This window comes from Patagioenas fasciata, chromosome 3 (assembly GCF_037038585.1).
Source record: "Patagioenas fasciata isolate bPatFas1 chromosome 3, bPatFas1.hap1, whole genome shotgun sequence".
NCBI lineage: Eukaryota > Metazoa > Chordata > Aves > Columbiformes > Columbidae > Patagioenas > Patagioenas fasciata.
The window spans coordinates 24,175,432-24,202,142 of record NC_092522.1 but is presented as its reverse complement, the minus strand read 5'-3'; the positions used below and the strand labels follow the sequence as shown (position 1 = coordinate 24,202,142).

The 26,711-nt window shown below is 39.3% G+C and overlaps 1 protein-coding gene across 1 annotated transcript in view; it reads left to right on the top strand.

Annotated features, from left to right (window-relative positions):
• Positions 1 to 23,846, top strand: part of CNIH3 (cornichon family AMPA receptor auxiliary protein 3) — a 53,101-nt gene extending 29,255 nt beyond the window's left edge. The window contains exons 4-6 of the mRNA XM_065834937.2: positions 18,140 to 18,252; positions 20,587 to 20,730; positions 22,754 to 23,846. Of these exons, the coding sequence (XP_065691009.1) occupies positions 18,140 to 18,252; positions 20,587 to 20,730; positions 22,754 to 22,781 (285 nt within the window). The 3' untranslated portion in view covers positions 22,782 to 23,846. The remainder of the gene's footprint in view (positions 1 to 18,139; positions 18,253 to 20,586; positions 20,731 to 22,753) is intronic.
• Positions 23,847 to 26,711: the final 2,865 nt, after the last annotated feature.

Here is a 26,711-nt window from a genome sequence, read left to right as displayed (position 1 = left end):
ATGTATAAGTTTTTTAATTGCCTGAATAGAGAAGTTGATATAGCATTTGTTTTAACTTGACCCAAGAAGGATGCTGAGTGCCTCAGTTTCTGAGGGTTTTGAAGGAGCTGATAAAATGTAGGGTTGAGTTACTCATCTGTACCTTGAAAGAGTTTTCAGAAACACTAATTGTTCTCTGGATTCTGTCCTGTTGAAGTTAAAATAATCATAGTTCCAAACTATTTTACTCTACATATTCAAGTTCCCATAAATGGGCTTCAGCAGACTAGTGATGGAGCTACCTAAATTATTCAGCACTTTTGCTTAAGAAGTTTAAAACTGAAGTGTGGACTGCTGACTGCATCCTAATCAAGCTAACAACTAGATTCAGATATGGTTTTATGAACGTGTGACTGTTTAGGAGCCACATTTAGGTACTTATTTCACCTATTTATGACACTAAGGATGTGAAATAAGAGAAAATGCCTATCACCAATAGCTTTCTGTTTTTATCAAGCAGGCAGCCAGCCAGTTTCAAGCTGTGTCCCAGTTTCTTTAATGTAAAGCAACTAGTGAGTGGTAATGTATTAATATATGTGAGCCCCATGGGAATGTCTTGCCTGCATCAGTGCTTAATTTTTATTGAGCCTCAGCCCCACTGTATACAGCAAAATGAAGCATTTTAGCTAATTACAGACTCTGTATTCATAAGGGATTGGCTTGCTTCTGGTTCACTTAAACAGTTTGTTAATGGAGCCTCTTCTTCAAAGTTCTTTGGGGAAATGTTTGTTTTAATTGGAAGATTATACACAAGAAGAGGAAGGTGGAATAACTACAAAGATTTGTAGTCTTCAAATCTGACAATCTCTAAAAATAGCTTCAGTTTATATAGTATAAAGGATTCACTGTTGGCGAGAATTCTGGAAAAAACAGTGAAAAATTGAGTGCCAGCTATAGAGATACAGGAAAATAGCAGTTAGGATGCTTTCAGCAAGCACTAAGTATATCCCCCATTATAACATCGTGAGGCTTTAGGTCTGTTTCTCTTTCTATGAAACACAACTTATCTGTTTTCCCATGTCTTGAAGTCCAAAATATTTGGAGAAGATTATTAACAAACTATAACCAGGTATGTGTTATGTCACCAGGTATAATATAACTTCTTTACATTTTCCAAAATACAGTGGAGGATGTAATCCTTCTGCATCCAGGTGCTTTCTGATGTTTGGCTTGGGGAAATTTTTTCTATATCGTTAAAATGAAGAGAAATCATGTGAAGCAGGTATATATGGTGCCAGCGCATGTACATGTAGGTCCGTGCCTTTGTGGTGCTATAGAATTGGATTAGCCTAAGTTTTCTCTTTACTGGAGAATGATTGATTATGTCTAAAGAAGCTATGAACTTTGTATAGCCATGGTCAAATCCCTTCCATCCTGAAGTAAAGGAAGGGAAGGGCCTATTTTCTGAAGCTAGCAGAAAACAAGGTTCTCTCAGGATGCAGATATGTAATTTCATTTAGCAGTGTATTTTGAGGGATTTATAGTATATATATGTGTGTGCATTCGTTCGTGTGCTCAGTAAACTGGTGAATATGCCATGCGTGGCCATGGATGTGTCATACAAGTGTTACATGATTCACATAGGACACACACTAATACTGGCGAATGCTGTGGAGTCTGTGCTTCCTTTTGCTAAGTTACCTTTGTTTCTATAAGGATAGGCTTCTGTCACACGGAATCGCAGAATGGTTGGAATTGGAGGGGACCTCTGGAGATCATTCAGTCCACCCCACCTGCTAAAGCAGGTTCACCTAGAGCAGATCGCCCAGGAATGTGTCCAGGCAGGTCTTGAATGTCTCCAGAGGAGACTCCACAGCCTCCCTGGGCAGCCTCTTCCAGGGCTCTGGCACCCTCAAATTAAGAAGTTTCTCCTCATATTCAGATGGAAACTTCTATGCTTCAGCCTGTGCCCATTGTCCTTCATCCTATCATTCGGCACCACTGAAAGGAGTCTGGCCCCATCTTCTTGACACCCAACCTTGAGATATTTATAAACATTGACAAGATCTCCTCTCAGCCTTCTCTTCTCCAGTCTGAACAGACCAAGCTCGCTCAGTTTCTATTCACAGGAAAGGTGCTCTAGGCCCCTCATCATCTTTGTAGCCCACCGCTGGACTCCCTTCAGTAATTCCTTATCCTTCTTGAACTGGGGAGCCCAGAACTGGACACAGTACTGCAGATGCAGCCTTACCAGGGCGGAGTAGAAAGGGAAGATAACCTCCCATGACCTGCTGGTCACACTCTTCTTAATGCACCCCAGGATACCATTTGCCTTCTTGGCCTACAAGGGCATGTTGTTGACTCATTGTCAACATGTTGTTGATCGGAACTCGCAAGTCCTTCTCTGCAGTGCTGCTTTCCAGCAGGTCCGCCCCTCACCTGTACTGGGGCCTGGGGTTATTCCTCCCCAGGTGCAGGACCCTACACTTGCTCTTGTTAAACTTTATCAGGTTCTTCTCTGCACAGTCCTCCAACCTGTCCAGGTCTCACTGAATGGCAGCATGGCCTTCTGTGTGTCAGCCCTTCCTCCCAGTTTGGTATCATCTGCAAACTTGCTGAGGGTGCACTCATTCTCTTCATTCAGGTCATTGATGAACAGATTGAACAGGACTGGACCTAACACTGGCCCCTGGAGAACCCCACTAACTATGGGCCTCCAACCAGATCCTCCACTGTTGATCACAACCCTCTGAGCTCTGCCATCAACCAGACACACACACAACCAGTTGTGAATGACTTGCCTTGCACTAGTAGAAGCAGTACAATGTACTGCAGGACAGACTTCTGGGATCATTAGTCCTGCTGAGGAGTGGGATAGGTGAGGTATGCCATATAGGCTTACCATGATTTTTGTGATTAAATATTTTGGTGGGGTTATTAAAGTATATTTGGTTAATGATGACAGCAACATTATGTAATTGTAATTGCAGTTGTATTTAAAGAAATCCACCTGATTGATTTCTGTTGGATATACTTATTCTTAGCACTAAGGACAATCAGGAATTTCCTAGATTAAAACACTATTTCATTAATCAACTACTGTAATATTATTACTTTACCTTTGAGGAAATTTAAATTGTGATTATGTTATGAGTCATAATTTTTGAATTAATCTTAGAAATCCTTACCAAGGAGGAGAGTAGATTGAACTCACTTCCTGCTCTGTGAATGTATTTCAGACTGCAGTTTGTCCATGCCAAACAGTGTTGAACAATATAGGTAAACTTTGTCAACTGTATTTTTAAATCCCATTAAGCTAAAGTAAGATTGATTTATGAACAGCAAAACTGGAAATGGAATTTACCTGGGAGGGAGGGAATTGAGGTAGATAAAAGACAGACTTTTCCTCATTTTCCTACTGTCGTGGAACACTTTGATTAAGTTAGGCATAAAATTCATAAAACTGCAAGTGGAAGAAAATATTGTACCGGAGCTCAATCCTTTCTCTTGATTTTATTTGTCTGGGGTTTTTTTTGCAAGCCCTGAAGGGATGATTGCAAGAGAGCAAATTCAGCAGGAAATCTAACTGCAGGCAAGGTAACATTAATATCAAAGATGTTCCAGATGAACTTGAACTGTCTTGAAAAATACAAACAAATATGCAGACAAAAACCCTGCAGGGACAACTTTTGAATAACCAGACTTAGCCAGTTCAACACTCCAGTACGAGTGGTAGCAACAGTAGATTGTAAATCAGAAGCTGGGGTGTTTAAAAAAAAAACAAAAACAAAAAACAACACAAAACAAAAACCTGTTCACCTAATCTTTTTTGAAACAAGTTTTAATGTTTTAGTTAGGAGGCTGATGGTTGCCAGTGCTTGGGCTGTTTTAAGACTTCTGTTGCTGTGGTTTCCAGTGGAGCTGGATCTGTGGTAGTGGTGGAAATTTATTCTGTACTCAATAGTTCTGGTGCTTACCACATTCAATTCTGTTTTTTCTGCTCCGCAAAAATAAAATAAATCTATCTTTTAAATTTATATTCCATAGTATATACCCTAATACACATCACAGTTATGTTTTAATGTATTTACAGATTTTGGTAAATAACCAAAACCAACGTTCCCTTACATAGCAGTTATAGAAGACAATCCATTCACACTGAGATATGTAAATAAAACATAAAACCTAGTGAGCTTAATACATAATTCCAGACACCTGAGTGTCTGCATCCAATTTTGTTTTGGTATGCTTCTGTATTTAAATGTTCTGTAAAAAAAACCACCAAAAATTACTTGTGTGTATGAAAGTCATTCATATGTGTGAGTAATCAATCGTAAGCTTGAAGGGCTGTGGGTTAACACCACAGATTCAATTGCAGATGGAGTATTCCAAGAGTCACAGAATGGAACGTTACAGAGGTTTGATTTGGCAACAATTTAGGATTTATTAAGGTAGATCACAATTTTAATATATGATTTCTAATAATGCTTAATCAACAGCTGATTAACAAAATTATTTAAAACAATTCAGTGGGATTTCTGGATATTAGAACAATGACCTGATTACAGATTTGATGATACCAAGGGTCACACCGTATATATAAAAGAGAAAGTTAAATCACTTACATATAGACACAAAGGTATATGATTAAAAACTTACATACCAATCTATAAACACACATACTTGTGCACCTTAATACATGGATATTTGAATATATTCACACACACAAACCTATGGCTTTTTGTGGATAGGTGTGTGGAATATATGTGGAGGTATACCTATTAAATTTCTGTTTCAAGTTAAGCAAATTGCTCACTGTAATGCATCATCATTTCTGAATGAGTGATTTATTGAAACTCAAGGAATCCATTCTCAGTTGTGGCTTTGTGGCATCAGTTCATCATGAGATGTCTCTGAGGGATGTCCCACCTCAGAGGGAGATGCCGAGTCACATCCGCTGTGATCCAGGAGAGCTCAGAGGGCCTCACTCTAGGATCGTTGTTTGCAGGGTCGTGAAGTTGTTGACTTTAGCCAGTATTTTTCCACTGTAGCCACTCTTACGATGAGGTAATATTCTGACAGCATCCAGAGCTCTCTAGATCATATTGTTCTGGTACCATTTTGCTCAGGCTGAGTCCCAGGTAACACCTGTACCGAACTGTCAAAAGTGACTGGTGATTGCTACCTTTCCCAGGCAGAAAGGGGGTCTATTCCCATACAGCAGGAGTTCCAAGAGTATGAAGGGTTGTGCCTTCGTGTCTTGGCTCACCACACTTGTGCCTCGAGTTTTCCCACCTTCACTGCAGTTACACAATGGGGAATTGTTCTCAGTGGAGCTACGAGAACATGGGAGGTGCCTCAGTGCTCCATCTCGCTGCACTCGCACAATGGGAGTTGTTTTCCCCAAATTGTGCCTGACTGCCCTGGTAGCCAGGCAGTGGAGTGACCCAGGAGAGCAGAGGAGTTGCAACCACCACACCAAGGAAGGTGTGATCCTGGGTCTGTGTCATGCCTGTTTGTCAGTGTTGAATGCACATACTCAAAGCTTGGAAAAAACTCACGGTATATTTTTGCTTAATAGCAGACGAAAACAGTATTTTCTGAGTATGAAGGTGGTTCTGCTTTATGTGTAGATAAATATTATGGGAAGTCAGCATTGCTAAAAAGTAGCCCCATCTTTCTTTGTTTATCCTTATACATCTGACAGTTTCCTTTCTGCATATTTTCGATGAAGGAGACTGACCAATATGCACTAGAGTAACTGCCAGATGAAATAATTTTATACTTGGACCTTATTAGATTCCAGACCTTCCCCTACCAGTAGCTCCTGCCATTCTCTGCATGCAGCAGCTACAGTGGACATATCCCTTTGGAGAATGTCAGGTGTCACAGTAGCTGATTTCATAGACCATTCATAGTCTTCTTGATAAATATGAGGGTTATTATGATGATAATTTCCTTCTGTTGTTCTGCCTGATAGTCACTGGAAAGCCTGAGATAATGTGTTGGATTTAAGTGTGTGTTTCTTGATATGTCAGTTGATTGCTTTGTCATGGATTTAGGGATTTATAGATGCATGACATTCTTTTAGTCAGTCTGCAGGCTGATAGTCATTAGCAGAGTACTTCTGTAAGCCTATAACATAGTTCATTAAAAAGCTTAAATTAATGTTATATAAGCAAATTTAGCAAATATTATGTATAATCACAAGGAATTTTTAAACTGGTGCACATCCATCCATATGTAAGAAGGAATCATTTTTCCTGGGGTTGAAAAATCTCATAGGCAATAAGAAAATGAGTTTGTTGTAGAACTGGGAACAGCAGTAATAGTTTTACTTTTTGCAGTGCTATATATATTTTTACAACCTCAGTAAAGATGTTTTAATTCCTCATTAAGTTAGACTTGACAGAAAATGTTGCAGCATAGAGGGACTAGAGGGATAAGTCTGCAAGGTAAATACATACCAGGTTTGTGCTATGCATTATATTCAGCACCTCCTAACCGGCAGTCAACATTTTGCCTTTGAAATTTAGGTGCTTGTGTTATCTGAGAGGAAAGCAGGATTTTTAGTCTAGTCAAAAGGTATTTTTGGACTGTGGAATAGCAGTGATATTCCACCTTGCAGGACAAAGAAGGTGATGCATCCAGAGTTCTGATAAACAGCTGCTGTCACAAAGATGAAAAGGGAATAAAAAACAGCACCGTGTGACATTTTTCCCTTTAACAGCGATTGTTACAATGAGGGAGCACATGGGCTTTGTCCACTCTCATTAGAGACCAAAGGGTTCATAGTTGTTACTGTTTTCTGAGCACACGTTGTATTTCTTGATATATCTAATGCTCTCTCGTTTCATACCTCATCTATATGATGAAACTCCCGAGTTTTGACTAATCATCTGGGCAGCAGGAATTCTATCAGGAGACCTTTCCTACCGAGTGACTAGGAGCAAAAACCCTAATCAAAAGACAATGTGGATAACTTCTGAAGAATGAATATACAACTACGTAGATAGAAAACATACTGCAGGTACCCAGGTAGTTATTCAAGACTCTTTCTTCCTGGGACCCAATGCAATACAGAAGCTTGTACCCAAGCAGACGTTGCTGTGTAGAAATTGATTTAAGTAAATATTGTGTATTTTAAAAAATATTTTTATAATCTCAAATGATTTTTTTTTCAATGTTTGCACTACATTTCAGTGGCTCAAAACAGAGTTGGTTTATATTAAGAAGCTTTCTGAATGTGTTTGACTTCAAGTTTGATGTTCATGCTTATCATTCGTCTCTAAGATTGAACTACAGCAAGAACAGCTGTAAAAGGCTTCTGTGGGCACTCTTGGTCTCTTCTTGTCATTGAGAACTTGGAGCAATTTCTGTTTATTGCTCTGAGGTAAGAAATCTGTTGATATTCAAGCATAAACCAATGTAAAATAGGCCTGGACTTAGATTTGGATTTTGAGCTCTTATACTTCGGAAACCATTTAGATAAAAACTATGTAATGCTTTGTTGGTGTGGTTATGACTAAATAGGTCTGAATTTGTGTAAAAATTCCCAGTGAAAGTCAGAAGAAACCACAAAGATCAAACACTGAGTACAATGAGGGGAAGAAATACAAGTTTTTGATTAGACAATTCAGCTTACGACTTTGTAGCCGTTCACTTGAGCTGCTAAGGCTTTACTCCGTGTAAAATAGTTTTCTTCCCTTTGTGTCTGGCAGTTACTGGGAGAGGACTGTGTCATGAAGGAAGGTGTCTGGCACATATTTCCAAGAATTCAGGGTGCCTTTTGATCAGATTGCAGTTTTACCTCTAGTTTTATCAAGGTCTGAGCTTTCTATTAACTGGCCTGATAGACAATAGGATATGAAACAGTTGTTCAGTAATCCTTTCTTTTAGAGGTTTAAACATAAGATCGGTTATTTGGATTATGGTGATATTCTGAATTAACATTATCATATGAAAAATCTTCACATTTTAAAGGAGTCTTCAGTAAATTCAAATGGATGATTTTAGGATGTTCCATTTGTTTTGTTTCTGGAAGAAAATATAATACAGGAGCAAATCTGATTTTGTTCTGATTAGGTGGATATACTGCTGTCCTATGTTTGGCCACTGATTGAATTTTGCATTCTTTTTTTATTTCTTTAGTGGGATACTTTGATCTTTTAAAGGCCCTATTGTGCTTCAGCCTGAGATTCCTTTCAGCAAGACTTGGCTCTCCTTTTCTATTATATTAGTGTTGGTGTTATTGCAGTACTTCCAGACTCAGGTAAAGAATAAAACCTTATTGTGCCAGGTGCTACAGAAAAAAAAACCACAGACACAAAACCAAAAAACAACAACGAAACAACAACAACAAAAAACCGTGATAAGAAATATGAAGAGCATTTGTTTACACTCACAAGACATGTATGTGACAGAAAAGGAAAGGCTGCGCAGCTGATCTGATGATGGAAATCTTGTTTGCAGAGAGCTACTTAGTTTTCTTATTAGCAGGCATAGTTTGAATCTCTTAGTTTTAGTAGAAGTTAAAATGTTTGCTGTTTGGAGGGGTCTTGATGGATCATTGAGTTAATAACTGCATGTAGCCTTTAATCTCTACAGCAGCTGTTCAAATCCAGCCCAGTCTGGAATCAGACTCAGACTACTGTAGTCCAGTTTATGACTGTTGGGAGTAAAATGATCTCGTGTTGTATGCTTAGTCTTGTGATGCTTGCTCTACAGCAATACTAATAAACATAGACAATATTATGAGATAGGTCTCATCAACATTGTAGTGAGTATGAGCTACACCCCCCTGTTAGACATATGCACACATAATTAGCTCCTAAGCTGCCGCAGAAGAAATTCTAGAGTTTTCATACAGGCACTGGAATAAAGGATATTGCTCTTTCTAAAGTGCTAATTAGACCTGTAGATTTTGTAGGATGTAAGCTTGCCATGCTGTGTGGATTCTGTGGGTTAGGATTTGGACTGTCAATACAATATCTTTCATAAAACTAATTTAATATAAGTCCCCTGTGAGTGTGTGTGAGAGACATGAAACTGGTGTGGTTTTCAGTACTTATTTGAAAGATACTGCTAAACTGGTATTAGATGATAAAGCCAACTTTCTTCTGGCCTTCAGAGTGGCTCTGAGAAAGTATTTTTATACTAGCAACGAGTAACCTTTTACACTCTAAGGATGAAATTTGAAGTTAGCTAAAAATGTACTAGTATACAATTTTTAGTTTATGGAAAAAATGACTTATGGCTGGGTTACTTTTAGACAGTTTCAGTACAGCATCTCTTGTTAGTCAAAAGAGGCATGACATAAATTTAAAATCTGCTCTTCATATAAATAGTGGGGCTGTCCTTAAGTTGCACAAATGAAAGAAAGAGGAACGTAGCTCGACAGAGAAAGTGGGGATACAGGAAAAACAAGTAAAATATTTTTAACTGAACTATTATAGACTTTCACCACCTCTATATTAGTTTCTTTTCTGCAGCTTGCCTAAAAGAGGATGAAGTTAACATGTTGGTAGCGATTCACACTTTATAGAGATTATGTTTGCATCTGGAAACATGAGGGACATAATGATTTTTCTTGAATCTTCCAATAAATTTGCAGTATAGACAAAACAAGCTTTCAGTACCTTGGTTGCTCAGGCACCTTTTCCTCTTTTGTAGACTGATAGGAAATTCGCTACAGGTAATCTAAAAGCTTCTCTCCTTTCCTTTCCTAAGTCTTCTCTGCCTACTCTCTTGTTATATTTATCATCTATGAAGTGTAGAATGGGATAAAATGGATGTGTGCCCTATTCATTCAGTCTCCTGGGCACTCACATACTTTTAATTTCATCATAAAGAGTGGAAAGTGGCACAGTAGCTGTTTTGCAGAACTGACAGTAGAACTGGGACCAAGGAGCAGGCAGTATTTATACTTTGTGTCCAAACAATCCCATAAATGTTGCTTGACTAGAGATAGTGTGTCTCTTGTCACACTTTTTATTTTATTGAATATATATCAGATACATATTTACTGGGTAGGTATTGCTATTGCAATAGAAGTACTGAACATAATCCCTTTTGTCCTTTCCTTGTATACAGTACCCTATCTGGAAAGAAAGTCCTTAAGATAGGACTAAAGAACATAGAGAAAGTCTAGTATTTCTGACAGGCAATTAATTCATTACTGATGCGCATTTGCTATGTGCATTGTACCAGCACTATTTTGAGCCAAATTCACAGGTTCCTGAAATCAGCACTTTTCAAAGTTAGAACATAACAATTGTTATTTTTAGCAATCATTACCTAAGGATGTCTGTGTGCTTAAGGATAATTAAAAGATGTATCCTGCTGTGCCTGCACAGGTGTTCAAAGCAGGAGTAGATCGTAAGGGGAAAAGTTACAAAACTAGTGCAAGAGAGAAGAATTCAAACTTGTGATTCAGTCACAGCTTGGTCCTTACCCCCTTGTTACTCCAGGGAGAATGGACGATTTGCCAATGTGATACCTGATGGAAACCGAAATATCTTTTGAAGGGAGATATATATATGGGTCTTTATACTATTATTACTCATGAAACTGTTCCAGGTTAACCAACTGAATTTTGCTATTAATTTAATATTTTAAATGTTTATTCAATAATGAGAGTGGCAAACAAACTATTACCCTGTAATAGATGACCTCTTGCCTTACAATTCAACTTCTTCCAGTATTATGCTGGAGGATATGTAAACGTATGTCCTTACAGTGTCAGAACATCACAAGTAAAAGCAGAATGAGGCTGAAGATGGAGCAAAAATGTATGTGAGTAGCTGTTGCCTGTAATGTACCCCTGAGAGCAGCGTGCTTCTCAGCTGCTTGGGGTAATGTAATTTATGCATCTGTTCCTCAGCACTATCTTGAAGATACTGGCAAAATTTGACTTGCTAATGGACTGTATGTGCTCTGATTTGATACGCAATAAAGTAAATATTTACATTTAAATAAAACTAAAGAAACTGGGGTTAAATCAAATGTCACTGTTGTGTTTAACAGAATGTTCATTGTGGATTTAAGTCAGTATCAGACCCCATAGAGCCACTATGCAATTACAAAAAGCAATGTAATACCTAAAAATAGAGTGCAATGATTTTACATCATACCTGTTATAAGGATGACAATTGCTTCTGCTGGAAGTTAAATGTCCTCCCTTGCATTTAGATGCTGATGTTTTCAATAAAGCTCTTAGAATAGCAGGGCAGGGTTTGTCTGTCAGTCTGCGGGAGCAGATTTGCTACAGCGCAATCTTCACATGCCAGATACAGAAACAGCCCTTTAGTGAACACTTAGTTTTCAGCATTTATGAAACTGTCAGTCTTGGGCAGACCCCTGGGAGAAGGCCCGAGGGCCCTTCCTGTGCCGTGCAGATGGCTGAACTTAATTTTAATGATCACTGAGATTTCTGCATTCGCAGACCTGCCTGGGAAATGAGGGGCTGGTTTTTGAGATCCTAACTAACAGCTGTGGTACTAATTGTCATTCTCCCCAGTTTTGGGAGAGCAAACAAAGACGGCATGAGCTCTTGGAATAACCCAGCTGCGGGGTGTCTTGGCTGGTTGTGTCTGAAACACAATAGTGAGGTAGGGCAAGAAAGCGTCTGTTACCCTGTTCCGTGTCAGTGTTGGGAAAATGAGAGAAGTTCACGCTCCAGGGTTCCTAACCCAGCTTCTGTTACCGGTTCTGAATTAAAGTTAAAAAAAGAAAGGTTGTGAAGGTATCTCCTGATCCCTGCTGAGTGGAAAAGAACAGCTAGGAGAGGAGATACACTTGTAAGATCACAGCACATCTGCCTTAATGATGTCTTCCAAGGACCGGGCACTTTTTGAATTGTGGTGGTGCTGTGCAAGCCTTATAGTGGAAAAGTCTTTTTTTAAATATGTTTCATAACCTCTTTACCTGTTGGCTTTTATGACCTCCCATACTCTTTGCAATATAGGAATATTTATGGGTATTCTTGACTAATGTCCCATGAAGACCCGATCTTCTTCTGTCACTCTTGTTCAAGTCATTATATTATGACAAAGCTTAAATATTCTAGTCATAAACTATCTCCAGTGGAATCTGTAGATTTTAAATATCCCCATGTTGCAAAAGGCAAAAATGAGACAATGAGAAGTGAAATGATAGGCCTAAATATAGGCGTGTTTAGTAGCTGAGGTGGAAAGAACATCCAGAAATCCTGTATTTTAATATTAGACCTGATACTGTGTTACAGATGGATACAGAATGCTTTGTGAGAATGATAATTAGGTTCTTTGTGTTCTTTATATCATTGTCTGGTATTTGTGCTGTGGAGTGACTTATGTTCACATCCACTTGATGCCATTTAAAGAAATTCCAATGGTGTATTAGAATAATGAAATTTCCTTTACAAAGCATCGGCTTTGTGCTGCTTCACTTTATTGTTGTGATCCAGAAAGGTGGAGGGGTGAAAACACAGATGTTATATCCTTTCTTTTGTTTCTGCTCTGCATTTGGTCCATAACATAGAGTCTTGCATGTGTGCACCATTCCTCTCAGATAAAATGTATAGCTGTTTATGTGAGCTTAGTAGGTTCAGCTGCAGGTTGTTCTTTTGATGATCTGGAATCCATTTTCCAGCCATTTTCTTTTCAGCTAGTTGCATACATCTACATAGCAAATTGCGAAATATTTCTGTTGGTTTGCATAGCGCGGTTTTGAATTGCTTAGGATGTTTTGGTGATAGGTTTGTTATAACCATTTTGACTACACAACTGAATTTCTAAGTGATTGCTATAAGCAGCTTCAGAACAGAGCCTGTAGAGACACAAACAAGTGTGGATTTTAACAGGAGAACTGAAAGAAATAGAACCTGAAAATTTGGACTGAAAAACCTTAGTATATTTATTGTTATAGCATTGTATTGGGCTCTAGGGCAGTGTTTCAGAGCAGGTTTTGGAAGTCCAGTGACTCAAACAACGTAATGTAAATTAGAAAGATTCACTAGAAAACGTAAGTGGGAAGCCTTCCTGTATTTCGGCAGTAAATTTGAAGTGTTCCATGTGTTTCATCCATGCAAGCAGTATATTTAAAACTGTTGAAAATATTAACATGTATGGTCTGTGTATCTAAGTTATACAGAGTTGCCCATTCTTCTTTGGTTTGTGCACCACCAGAAGCAAACAGATATGATATTTTTGTTTCAATGTACACACATTGCATATATGCACATCATCTGGGCTAATGCACATGCTACTGCTATTTTCCTGTGTTTCTGCTTGCTTTTTCTTTTTTATTTGCTTGGACTACATTTCTGACTTTTGTAGTCTATGTTGTTCAATTAGCAGAATTTCAGAGTCATTAAATAAGTCTCCCTTTTGTCTCTCAATGTCTTTAATTCAGGAGCTGGCACTCCTCAGTAACCCAGGTGAGCTCTGGCAGATGCTGTTAAGATGGCTTTTAAAGTGTAATTAAAATAACTCTTGTGTTCTGAAAAACTTGGGTACATTTCCGTCCTGTCTTTTACTGCTACCTATGAGGAAAAATTATACATTTCAGCTTTAGCATGGGACATGGTGGAAAAAAGCAGCAAAGTGAGCACCATAGTGGCAAGCTGCAGCTGTCTTTTAGTGGAAGTAGGTGCAGCAGCATTAACCACTGCGATAAAGCCACGTGCACTTAGATCAGGCCTGATTTGGGGCCCTGGAGTGATTCAGCATATGTGTGGTACGTTCAGTTTCTTGTCATAGAATCGTGGAATGTCGTGAGTTGGAAGGGACCCATAAGGATCATCAACACCTGTCCCTGCATGTGACAACCCCACAGTTCACACCATGCATCTGAGGGTGTTGTCCAGTCTCTTCTTGAACACTGTCAGGCTTGGGGCTGTGACACCTCCCTGGGGAGCCTGTTCCAGTGCTCCAGCACCCTCTGGGTGAAGAACCTCTTCCTAATGTCCAACCTAAACCTCTCCTGGCACATCTTTGTGCCTTTCCCTTGGGTCCTATCATTGCTAGCCAGAGAGAAGAGTTCGGTGCCTGCCCCTACTCATCCCCTTGTGAGGAAGCTGTAGCCACCATAACGTCTCCCCTCGGTCTCCTCCAGGCTGAACAAACCAAGTGACTTCAGCCGCTCCTCATATGGCTTCCCCTCCAAACCCTTCACTGACTTCGTAGCCCTCTTCTAGACACTCTCCAGTAGCTTTATATCCTTTTTATACTACGGCACCCAGACCTGCACACAGAGCTCCGGGTGAGGCCGCACCAGTGCCGAGCAGAGCAGGACAATCACCTCCCTGCCTGGCTGGCAATGCTGTGCTTGGTGCACCCTAGAATGTGGTTGCCCTCTTGGCTGCCAGGGCGCACTGTTGGCTCATGTTTGACCAGAACCCCCAGATCCCTCTTCATGGAGCTGCTCCCCAGCATCTTGATCTCCAGTCTGTATGTACAGCCAGGGTTGCAGTATCCTAAGTGCAAAATCCAGCACTTGCCCTTGTGTTGCCTTGTGTGCTTGTAAGGTGAACAACTTTTTACATGAAGGAGATTCAACCTCCACTTCGGTGTTTTTCCTGCCGTGGGTGGGAGGAGAAGGCAGGCGTTAGGAAGGGAAGTGGTCTTGGCCACTGTCAGTGTAATGAAGACTTTTAGAAATCCTGGGAAGGGAAGAGTGTGTAATGGCTGGCAATTTCTGGGTATGGTGTGAAATCTGTGGTTACAGTGTGGAGTCTTTGACATGCACAGTTGGAGACTAATGTCGACTCAGAGTCTTTTTTGGGAATAAACAGCAACTGTGTGAGAATTACTATTATTGTGCATCACTGAGGTCTACTAGTCCTAAGCAAAGTGCTGGACAGAAGTGTGAGATCTTGGCATTTTAGTGGCTTAACCAGTGACTGGGAAAACAGTTTGGTTCGCTTATTACAGCTGATTTTCTAAGCAGGAGGATATAATAGCACTGAAAAAGGGAGATTCCTATTTCTGCTGTAATATCTTCCCAGTTTTGTTTTCTGTGAGGTATTTTGTGCCCTGTTCAGTGGTGAGACAAACTGTAAGTGTTGTTTCATGTAAAAATGATATAATGTTCTGTAAAAGCAAAATTACATTTGAGGAGGAGAACTGAATAAGGCGGAAAAGTACTGACAGAAAAAATGATGGGTTTATCTTTTGTATAAGAACAACAGAATATATTTAGGAAATAGGGAACAGAATAAAATCATTTAGGACTGAGCTTCCTGAGAGATGCCCCTCTGCAGCTGCAATTTACAGAGGTCTTTGTATTCCTATAAGCACAAAAAAAGCTGCTGACAGGTGCTTAGCTTCAGTGCTTGTTTTCCCATGCTTTAGTTCAGTCAAACTTACATGTCTTCACACAGCAAAGCTTCCCTTATTTTCTTTGATATTAGATGGGAGGAATCTATCTACATGCGCATGTATGTATGTACTACTTTGTATGAGTATGTACTGAATGTTTATGGTGAGAAGGTAATGATAGGAGCATGATACCTAAAATTTTTACATTTTAAATGCAAATGATGGATTGTGTATATTTGCTAATATGGATATTATATATATGTATCAGAGCAAAACTTTAAAAGGTATGGTAGTTTCTTTCTCTTGGTTATGTTATATCAAAATGTGTTTCTGATTAGCAGCATTTTGATCTAGAAGCTGGCTTCCTTTTCAGTCTTTCCTCTGGTTTTCTACTGGTAAATGTCAGTCAGAGAAATTTCTGATGATAAATTTGCTATGCCATTCATTAGCTTGAAACTCAAAGTGACCAAGTTGCAGCCCTTAAGATCTGTGTTACTTTGCCAGTTTCTCCTTCAAGTCTGCGTTCCATAACCATCTCGAGACTTCATTTTGAGCTGCATGAGAAAGCAGAAGTCGTTATCTGAATCAGGGTGTTCCTGGTTCAAAATAGAAGTATGCTGTTTATATCCTAACAAGTTTACCATCTGATGGATGCATATGTTCTTCCAGAAATGAATTAAAGACTGTGGTTTAGTTCCACTCACACAGCTCTCTGTTCCACGGAAGTTGCTATTGCAGTTGAGTACATCAGCAGGATCAACAAGGATTGAGTGTTACTTGTTTCTCAACCAGTTGCTTCTCCCCAGGAACTGAAACCCACGTTTGCTCAAGTTGATTGAAAGTTTCCATTGGTTTCAGAGGACATTGTGTCCAACTGCAGGATGATCCTTACAGGCAAGAACTGAGGCAGCATTATTTTTAAGTTATTCAGCTATTGAGTTTACTCTTCCTCACAAGCCTTGCTGTTAGTGCCTTTCTACACTTCATGCTTTCAATTCTCTCAGCTACTTTTAGATTTGGTCTCTTAGGTAAATCGCCTGAATATAAACTGTAATTGGCTTTGCAAGCTGGGCTCTGTTTGCTTCTTCGCATGAATTCCCTTCAGAAACTGTGATCAGCACTTATCCTTTATTTATTTATGTCCACAGGAAAATATCACTCCAAGAAAAGGGTGTAAGAGACATAAATGACCTATTTGTTGTTCTATCAAAAGCATAGGTAAATTTAATTTACACCGAAACCTGTGACTGAAAAGTGAGTTTGTTTCTGAGAGTCCACTGCTTCATTGCCTTTCTAACTTCACAGCAGATTTTTTTGTTGTTGTTTTCTGAGCTCTGCATAAATTTTCACCCTGGGTTTCCCCCCCTGTTATTACCAGCCAGCCCACTGATCAGGCACCAGGGCTGTGTTATTGCTAAGTTTGTGGATTCTGTTGAAATCAGAAATCAAATAGGTGATAATGAATGTAAGATGTGTTTAAGATTTGTGATGTTTAGTAGGTAGATGTACATCATTAAGGCCTTTCTTGTTAGCAATTTGTTATGAAGATGAATCATTCTTTGGGGAAAGGTTATAGTCATGTTGTAAATCACATTCTAAAAATAAAAGAAAATCCAGCAGTGGTAACTAAGTACCATCTGGAATCTGAGCTATGTAATTGTATCATGATTTGTCACCACATAAGATAAACTTTTGAGAATATTTAAGTTGAAGGTGTAGACACAGAGAGATCCAAATGTGTTAACTACTTCAAGTAAAAAAATAGATTCCATGTGAGTTGGAAAGACTTCCAGAACCAAGAAGATGGAATTCGTTGCAACACAGCTGCATTGTGGGCATTGGGAGTAGCTGTGTAGTAGGTTTTATGTTGTTTTTAAAAATAGGGCTCTCTTTAATTATTTGATAAATGAAAATGAACTTAGATCAAAAGGATCCCCTCAAATGCTTTTTGTGATTTAACTTTGGTTGATGTAGCTCCAAGATGCAGCGAGGGATGCAGGTGAACTGTGGGGGGGGATTTTCTACCTTTGAGAAGTATGTACTGCTGGAAATAAATCTATTCTATGTCTTGAATGAAGAAAAGAAATAGAGATTTCTGAGAAAAGGCATTGCAAGAAAACAGGAGAAGAAAACCAGCCAAGAAATGGGAAAGCAGTGAAAAAAGCAAAATGCCTTTAGAAATATCTGCTCTGAATCAACATCACATAAATTTCTGCTTCTACCAGCTGCCCACTCACTTTCTCTTTTGATAGAAAGAATCTGAAACAAGAAGTGTGGGGAGCCATGGATTTGCTAAGGAAGTGAGTTTCCTGTCTTTGTGGGTTTTGTCTCACAACATTGACTTAGTAATAGATTTGATCTCTTTAGGGTGTATGTAACATAGCAAAATGGTAGAAGCAGCCTTATGTTTTTCAAAGTCTGCTCCTCCAATATAGAAGTGAAGCTTTAGTAATAGCTTTATTACTTCCTTTCCAAATGCATCAGGAATGACACTTTGTTCTTTAAGAACTCTTCTACAGGCATTAATTCATTCTCACAATGCTTCTGTGAGGGAGGCAGCAATATAATCTACACTTTGTAGACAGAAATCTGCAGCAGCAGCTGAGACAGTAAGTGATCTGTCCTGTGCCTCTCAGCAAGCACCTGGAGTACAGCCGTGGTTAGAACCTGGCCAAACTTGGCGCTGCATCTTGTGCTCATTGCTCATAGCCAGGCCGTCTGTCAGCTGAGACACGTCTAGGGACAGACACAGACACCCAGGAGACCTGCAGAGGTGGTTTTTTTTCTGCAAAATTGCTTAGGTGACTAAAGTCAAAGAGGCTTTTCACTGACATCTGTTATTTCTGTTCCTTTCTTTTTAGCTGGTGTTGCCGGAGTACTCTATCCATAGTCTTTTCTGCATAATGTTTTTGTGTGCTCAAGAGTGGCTCACACTGGGGTTAAATGTTCCTTTGCTTTTTTATCACTTCTGGAGGTAAGTCCGTCTTTTATGTGCTGACTGCTTATTAATCTTATCTGCCAACTCAGCACACAGGCAGATTGTATGAAATGCAGTGATAGGAGTCTGGCTGAACACTTAGAACACACAAAGAAAACACATAATAATATAAATGTGGCTTCCGTTTACTAACTTAGATAAGTATTACAAAAATATCAGGATGCACTCACCACAACTGAGTGAAAACTTGGAAATTAAATAGGCTGGAATTTGGAAGTGGAACTTAGTGCGTCTCTAAGTACTTCACAGATAGGGAGTTGTAAAACAGTTCATATCTGAAAGATCTTGTACCTATTGCTTACAGCCCTAGCAAGGAATCCTTTCCATCAGAATTGTGAAACAGAGACTAGACAAGTTGATGCAATTTTGCTTCTCATCTTCATATACCGCTTTATATTTGCTTTTGTTTGGGTTTTTTTTCAGTGTAAAATAAGTTATTTTGTGCTGTACAGTGCAGAATTTCTGTTCTGCGGGAGAAATCTCGACTCTTGGAGTAGGGACTGCAGTAGATGAAGTTGTCTTCACACTACCCATGTGAAAAAGTGGGGAGTGTTTCCACTCTGGATCTCTGACATTTGTTTATGTTCACGGAGGGGCTTTCAGAGCTGATCACGTAAGACCTGCTGTTGAGCAGCTTTAATGTTTTCTGGCCAGGCAGTGCGGCTGCTGCTGCTGCATCTTCGTTTCCATTCTGGTGGAGGATCAGCCTTCTGTTGCCTCTGAAGATAACCAAAAGACATCAATTTTTGTGGCTGTCAGTATGGAGTCTTGGCAAGTTTTGCATTTGCACAGTGTTTGTAAAGGCACAGATGATTTTTGTCTGTCAGGGTTTCTTTGCGTTACAAAGATACACATGGCAGCAGATAGCTCCTGTTGTGAAGTAACCTGAAGAGTAAATCTGTAGAGAAGGCAAGACCATTATCTCAACTAGAAACTAAAAAGTTATAGCTTTTTTTATACTATTTTCTGCAAAAGCTTGGTAGCAATGCAGATTCATATGATAAAGTGTATTATTCAGAAGTCAGAGTGCCAGTATAGTTCTCAGAAAGGTAAATGGAACGAAGCTGGAAGTGCTTTTCTCCCTGTTTGTCAGGTGCAATAAAAATGGTGCTGTTTTACTAAGGTTTAACAACCCAAGTGTGACAATAATACTGGTTTTAAAAGTTGTGGGTTTGTTGGTTGGGGGTTTTTGTTTGGTTGTTTGTTTTTTATTTGTTGTTGTTTGGTTGGGGTTTTTTTATATTGTGTTTCATGTCCAAGGTGAAAATGGCCAGATTCTAAATAATTATATAAACCTTTGGAGAGAACTTTTGTCTGTCTTTATTTTCATGGTTCTCCATACACTTTGCTCTAATTGCTTCATAATTTCTGCTGGCTTAACCACAGACAGATTTGAGTTAATTGTGAAAGGTTCTGCATGAAACCAGTGGAAGATACTGTGTAATATCTTCATCCCAATGAAGATCATTAAGTAAGGTCTCACCTGTGGTCTCTGTAAAATAATTTGTAATGTTGTCAGAGATTGTAAGTAGATGTGACTAATATTGGAAGGGAGGAAGTCAAAGTTATTATGACAACATTTACTTTTAAAGTTTGCTGCACATAACTTCTTTTGGGGGCTTTATATATATTTGTTTGTCTGTCTATCTATAAGCAATTCCAGCCATCTTCAGTGGTTACATTACTGTTTCAAAGCAACAAAAATAACAGTATTTTATCTGATTTGTGCTGATCTTAAAGCAGCTCATTAACTTTGCTGAGGACTTCTTTTTTGTTTGTTTACTTTTGTTTTTTACTGCAAAGTAACTAAGACAAAAGTTCCTTTGCCAATGAATAAAAAATGTTCCTTTGTCAGGATTTTCTCAAACATCCAGTCACTGCTGAGAATAATTAGAAATTTCTCCTACGTAAGAAGAAAAACATTTGCAAATTAAAAATTTTTTCGATGATAAATTCTTGAGGAGTACTACAGGTAGAAAACATTAGTCAGACAGCTCTTATATTACTCCATATTGACTTTTTTACTTTTCAGAGTCGAAGGAATTGAACTATCAGTTAGTTAGTTGAGATTGTCATCTTTCATCATGTCATGATGTCTGAAATCAGTTGTGTAGATGCAATTAAAGCCTCATAATCTTTCCTCCATGCTGGGATCACAAGCTGCCACACATTGTCACTCACAATATGTAAGTTATTAGTGAGTAAGCCAGAGACTTGAAAAAAGGATGGTGATTGGAAGGGTGTGTATCTGCACATATTTAATGCAGAATGTTATGGAGTCATTCCAGGTGTCTTCTCCTGCTCTTTCAGGTATTTTCGTTGCCCAGCAGATAGTTCAGAGCTAGCGTATGACCCACCTGCAGTCATGAATGCAGATACCTTGAGTTACTGTCAAAAAGAGGCCTGGTGTAAGCTAGCTTTCTATCTCCTTTCCTTCTTCTACTATCTGTACTGGTAAGTCTGGTCATTTCACTGAAGAAACAGACATTTGACCTGTGAAGTTGTATTTTTGGAATTACTGGAACCAACTGACTGGTTTCCTTAGTCTTACCAAACATGCTTCTGATCTTGATTCAGGGAAGCGTGCCCACTTACAGAAGCATGTCCTTATATCTACTGACACCTCAATACAGAATATTAAGTGCCAGGGCCAAACCAAGGGAAAAAATGTTTGTTCCTCCGCAGTTTCCTAGGATGGGTGAAATAGCCTATGTTATAATGACATTACATAAAATAAAAATTTTAATGTACAAGTTTAGGATCAAATTCTATTCTGTGTTATACCAGCTGATCTTTTTTCTTATGATTCAGAGGAATCATAAGAAAAATACTACAGCTGCCAATGTATGTGATGCTCAAGGTATTAAGTAAATAGGTAAGTAGATAGTTGGTAGGAACATGGGGTGTACCATGCCTGTAGTCATTCCTACAATCTCTCTTTCATGGTGGTGTAAGCATGGTTCAAACTCCTGTTTTAAGTATGTGCTTGAAGATAAACACCCCAGTTGTGTGTTGTTCCCCTTCCTCCTTTCAGCTGTCAAATGTCCTTAGTGCACAGTTGCAAATGCCCAGTACATGGATATATGAATATCATATTGAAGGTAAGGCCTTGGTGCAACCCTTATGCTTTTAGTCACCCCTGTAATCACATCATAAAACTACTTGACAACAAAGGTTAACAGACTTTAAATGTAGGTGCTGTTTTATGACTCCTTTTTTCTGCTCCTTCTTCCATAATGTATTTGCACAGAGAGCCTCTTCACGCCAGCCTTGCACGCAGTAATCCCTCTGCAAGGCAGGTTTGTATGTGGTGGAAGAAGATAAATGTTACTTCTCCTTTGATCATTGGTCTGTTATCTGTTCTGTTGTTCCCCATGTCTTGAGGAGTCATTGCTACAGGCTGATGTTTTTCAATACTAATTCTAAATACTATTGACATCAAAGCTTTTTTTCCTCGTGTGTATGCGCCTGTGTCTGCATACATGAGAGGGAGAAAGAAAGTAGAAGGAACCAGACTCACAGAAGCTGGTAGGTGCTCAGCTCACCCTGAGATGGATGAATCTGAGCAGGGGTTTCGCATCCAGTAGCTTTGTGGGTTTGGGCTGAGTGTCTTTGTTCACCACTCCTCTTCACAGGGGCGAGAGTGGAAAGCGTGGCAATTACGCTAGACAAGCTGGGTTTGTAGTACAAGGGGAGATGGCAAGGCATGGCTGGAGAGAGAAGCATTTGTAACCCCACGTTTTTGTGTTGGCTAAAAGACCCTGTCAAAGTCAGCTATGTAGTGTGGTCTAGCGTGGTCTACTGGGATTCTACTGTTGTGCAGCTTCCTCTGAGCCCTGCTTCCTTCATTCTAAAATGTGGCCATAAGCCAAAATCCACTGCCTGGTGCTGAATAAAATTGTATGAATTACATTCGCTTTTCCTGTAGTTTCCTGGGTGTTGTCAGAATTGGAGTTGCTGTAAAACGGAGCTGTGGCAATATACTGTCATTTCTTTGCTTTCCACAGCTGCATTTAATATATGTGGATTCGCTCCAGCTGGTGTCTGCATTTTGTGGGGTTTTTTTACCTCATGGAGTTTTCTCCAAAGGAAACAAAATAATGCAATTTCATGGCAAACCTTGCCTGCCCTGCCAAGAGCTGCTAGTTGAAGTTTTAAAAATCAAACATGCTGAAGCAAAATCGTTTTGTTTCTTCACTGTTCAAATTCAGACATCAGACTGCAGTTTAATAAGCTCAAACACAGCTTGTGGTGCAGTAGGATTTCGATAATAAATGTGTTATTTCTTGAGTGCTTTTTGATACCCATCTTGAATATATCATAATTAAGATACTTTAGAGAGATGGAAAAAATGCAGAGAAAAGCACAGGCCATTACAGTCAGACCTGAGGAACAGACAGTAAAGGGTTCTAAAAATCTAAGTGCTCTGTGTGCCTCAAAAGAATACTTTCATATTGTTTTCTTCTTTTACATTCAGCATGATCTACACTTTAGTGAGCTCTTAACTGAAAGATCATCATTAAAGACTGACGACAGCAAAGGCTGGAGGTGCAAGGACGGGTGAGCCAAGTGATGTGTGATTAACAAAAAGGCAAGGAGATGGAAACTTTGATCCCAAGAAGTAAATAGAGTACGTGAAAGAGAGACCTAGCAAGAAGAAGCAGAATACGATGGCAGAATGTCTCGCTTAACTGTGTTTATCTCCTGTTTCTCAGTGTGTTGCAAAAAAGGACTTTCAAAACCCAAACACAGATAAAAAAAAAGGCAACAAGGTGGGCCACATCACAGAACTATCCACTTCTTCAGGGATAATGCTGCTCGGATAAGTGGATTCATTATAAACTATAGCCCCTACTGTCTTCCAGGGAGTAAAATTTCTTAATGACAGTTCTGGACTGAGGAAGCAGAGGGCAAGATCATCTTACATGAAAAAAGAGGACCAACTGGAGTTCAGATAAGAAGTGCGGCTGTTCTGCAGGGATATTAATATGATACTAATCAAACATGGATGTTGGATCTTGTGGAATTGCTTCAGTGTTGATTTTTTTTCCACCCATAACAATAATAACAAAAGAATTTGCAGTTGCTGTTTTCTAATGATATGCTATTCCTGTAGGTGAACATCCAGTATATTTCTGTACTTCATTTGTGATGCACCAATAACATACAGTAATAGTTATAAATACTTTGGCCTTGACCTAATAGTGCCAGGCACTTATGAGAACAATGTTCCTCTGACTGCAAAAATAGGTAAAAGCTATGTATATTAAGGAGGGTTGTAATATAGGTATTATATTCATCACAATGCTGGATAACTGGATAACAATGCTGGATACTGGGCCAGCTAATCGTGGTCTGTAATTCTGTTTTGCAGCCTTATTTCTGCTGTCAAATTTGAACTGAAATGAATGCACAAAATGTTTTTGTCTTGTATGGGGTTTGTATTGAAAGATGTTTGTTTTTTTTAATAATTTAAACATTTTAAAATTTTATCATATAATTCATATATATGGGCTGTATATCTTTGTATATATGTACCTACAAATACACATGTACATAAATACTCACAATCTGTTTATATTTTAGGTTAATCTGTTTGACTGAATGGTCAAAGGCATCAAATGTCTGCTGCTAAATATATTTTGGCACTGAACCTAGTGGACCAGGGCTGGTTCCCTCGAAGTCACTAAGGTATTTCAGTGCAGCCAGTGGTGCTCTGGGTAGTAGGCAAGCCTGTAAGATCAAGACAAACACCACCCCTTGCACAGAAACCACTTGGGTCTTGCATTGGGAAGGAGCTAGTAAGATATGTTGCTACCAGAGATGCTGCAGAGAACAGTGCACTGAGGGTCATCTGTACCCCAGCTTGGTTACAGCTGGTTTTGTTAGCACTAGCACATTGCTAACCCTGCCAGATTTGGTCTGGCTGTTGAGAGCCAATAAATTGTTTCTGTACCAAATGCTGAGAACTTTTTAGTCTGAGCACAGGACTTCAGCAGGAGAGACACAGTTTCACATTGAGCACCGCCTCTGTGCTAACATACTGTCTGGCTTAGAGCATGGTGCAGAAACAATGGATGAATGGAGTCATCTGATGTCCAAACTGAGCTGAAGTTATTGTGTGCGTATGATGCCAAGGCTCTTTCTGGCCTGATCTGGCTACATTAACAAAATTAAGTCCTATTTATTAGCCTGCAAAGCACAGTTGCTGTATGCAGCATGCAACCAACTCCCAAATCATATTTGATGATTGTTTGGAAGAGTGCCAGATGGCCTGTGCAAAAACTATACCGGGGTCATTCTAACAATATTTAGATCAAGTTGTCCCAGGTATTAACATTCTTTAATTTACAAGTACAGACATAGCCAGTAGGTCTTGCTGGATGTAGTTTGACTTCTTACAACATAGTATTGCCAGTTCTGGAAGCACTCAACTAAGCTGCTGGATCAAGTTATTTGGGAAGCTAATATAGGCTCTGATGGTTCATTAGTTTGAATTGCACACACTACAGAAGAGGCTAGACTGCTCTTGAAATCACACTGACCCTACTGTATTTGCTTGGAGTGTGCTTCAGCTAAGAAACTTCGCTTCGTCGTTACAGAACGAAGTGATCAAGCTCTGTTGCCATGGTAAAATTAACACATGACACACAAAAACCTGATGATTGTAACTGAATTCCTTATCTACATCCTTAAGTGAAGCATCTAGTTCTACGTAAGTGTAGGAACTAGTTTCACAAGAGCAAATCAGCATCACAGTGATAACTTCTAGGCATCTTGCTACTTCATAAAACTCTCAACTCTAAGCAAGTGACCGAATCTTTCCACCCTGATACGTCGAGAGAGCAGTCCTTTCCAGCCTCCGTTCTGTTTGAAGTGGACCCTCCCTTTTTCCTTCCTCCCACAGAAAAGCTCTCTGTTTTCCATGTCTTTAAAAGATTTCTCTGCTCTCCTTCCAGTCAACTTAATCTTTCTTAAGAGTGGATGATCACAGCTGTTCAGAGTATTCTGTAGAGTATCTTACCCTAACTAGTCCTTACTGTGAATGGGCAGTTCTTCCCAGTAATCCTTATTAAAAAAAAGTATTCCCCCTGCTCTCAATACCATTTTTTTTTTCTCTTCAAGAAAAATCTTAAAGTCAATGGAAATATTGTGTAATATGAAAATATTTGCCTTTCATTGAATTTAATGAAATTTCTCCAGAGCAGAAACAATTTTTGAATCTGGACAAAGCATTAACTGAAGGAAGTTTAATGTAAACCAGGACTCAAGTAATGAGACTTCCTAAGGCAGTAGCAAGAAGCTGCTGGTGCTGTGGACCTCACAGACAACAGAGTGAGATACAGCCCTCAGCATCTTCCTTGTTCTGTGATGTTACCCAGGTGGATTGCAGTATCCTGCTGAGTTACTCCAGCAGATTCCTACCAGTTGGTTGCAGTCCAGTGCTAAACCATTACGTAGTGGTGCCGCTGTAGTGGCAGGTAGACTTCAATAGCATATTCATACTGGTATCCAAATTAGTAATTTTTTACATTGGCAAGATTGTATCTCTGGATTTCTCAAAGGATTAAAAAAAATAGATTTTTTTTTTTTTTTTTCTAAAGTCAAATAGTTCTCCTGTATAATGAGAAGTGTATGATTACTGTAAAAATTCCAGAAATTTACCCTAGGTTATTCTGTGTTGTGGCTGTGTGGTCTGGCCTCCTAACAGTTTTATGTGCATGTAGTGGATATTCTCAAGACGAGATTTATCATTTTCTCTGTTAGACTTGCCAACTGTTTTATAAGAGAAGCAGCACAAATAGAGGAAGGAAGAATGAGAGATACAAGATATCTCTTGCCCTCTTCATCCTTGGCCCTGTATCTGCCTAATCACAAGCTAAGCATACTTGGACCAAAGAAAGGAAAGTAAAGAACTGCATAGTTGTTGATGAAGAACAGAAAAATGCTGTGATCTTTGAGCACAAGGCCGTCTCTTCCCCATGTCATGCTTTTAAGGGACAAATAATCTATGCTATCCTGCCTCCAGTTCCTTCTTGTTGGTTGGTGGAGGATAGAGATTTCTTCCCAATGCCTGCTCCCTTCCCACCTCTGTTCCTGGAAGGGTGAATGTCATTAGTCAGGAGCAGCAGTTTCCTTTTCTCATGTGCTCTGATGATACAGATAAATCCCACAAAAGTCATAAGAAAGTATCATCTCCCTTTGCCACTTCAAACGGGTGTGCAATGAGCACACACTTAAATGAGTTTTTGTTTTCCTCATTTGTACCATCTGTAAACTGTTGAATCTGCTTAGAGGAAAAAGGTAGGACATAGGAAAAAAATGTGAGAGGATGAGACCTGAATGAGCTGCTTACCAAAGGGGTAGCTACACAGCATGCTGGCCTGGAGTGATGGAGAGGCAGCCCCGTTGGGAAGGTGCTGCTCTGTGGTTCT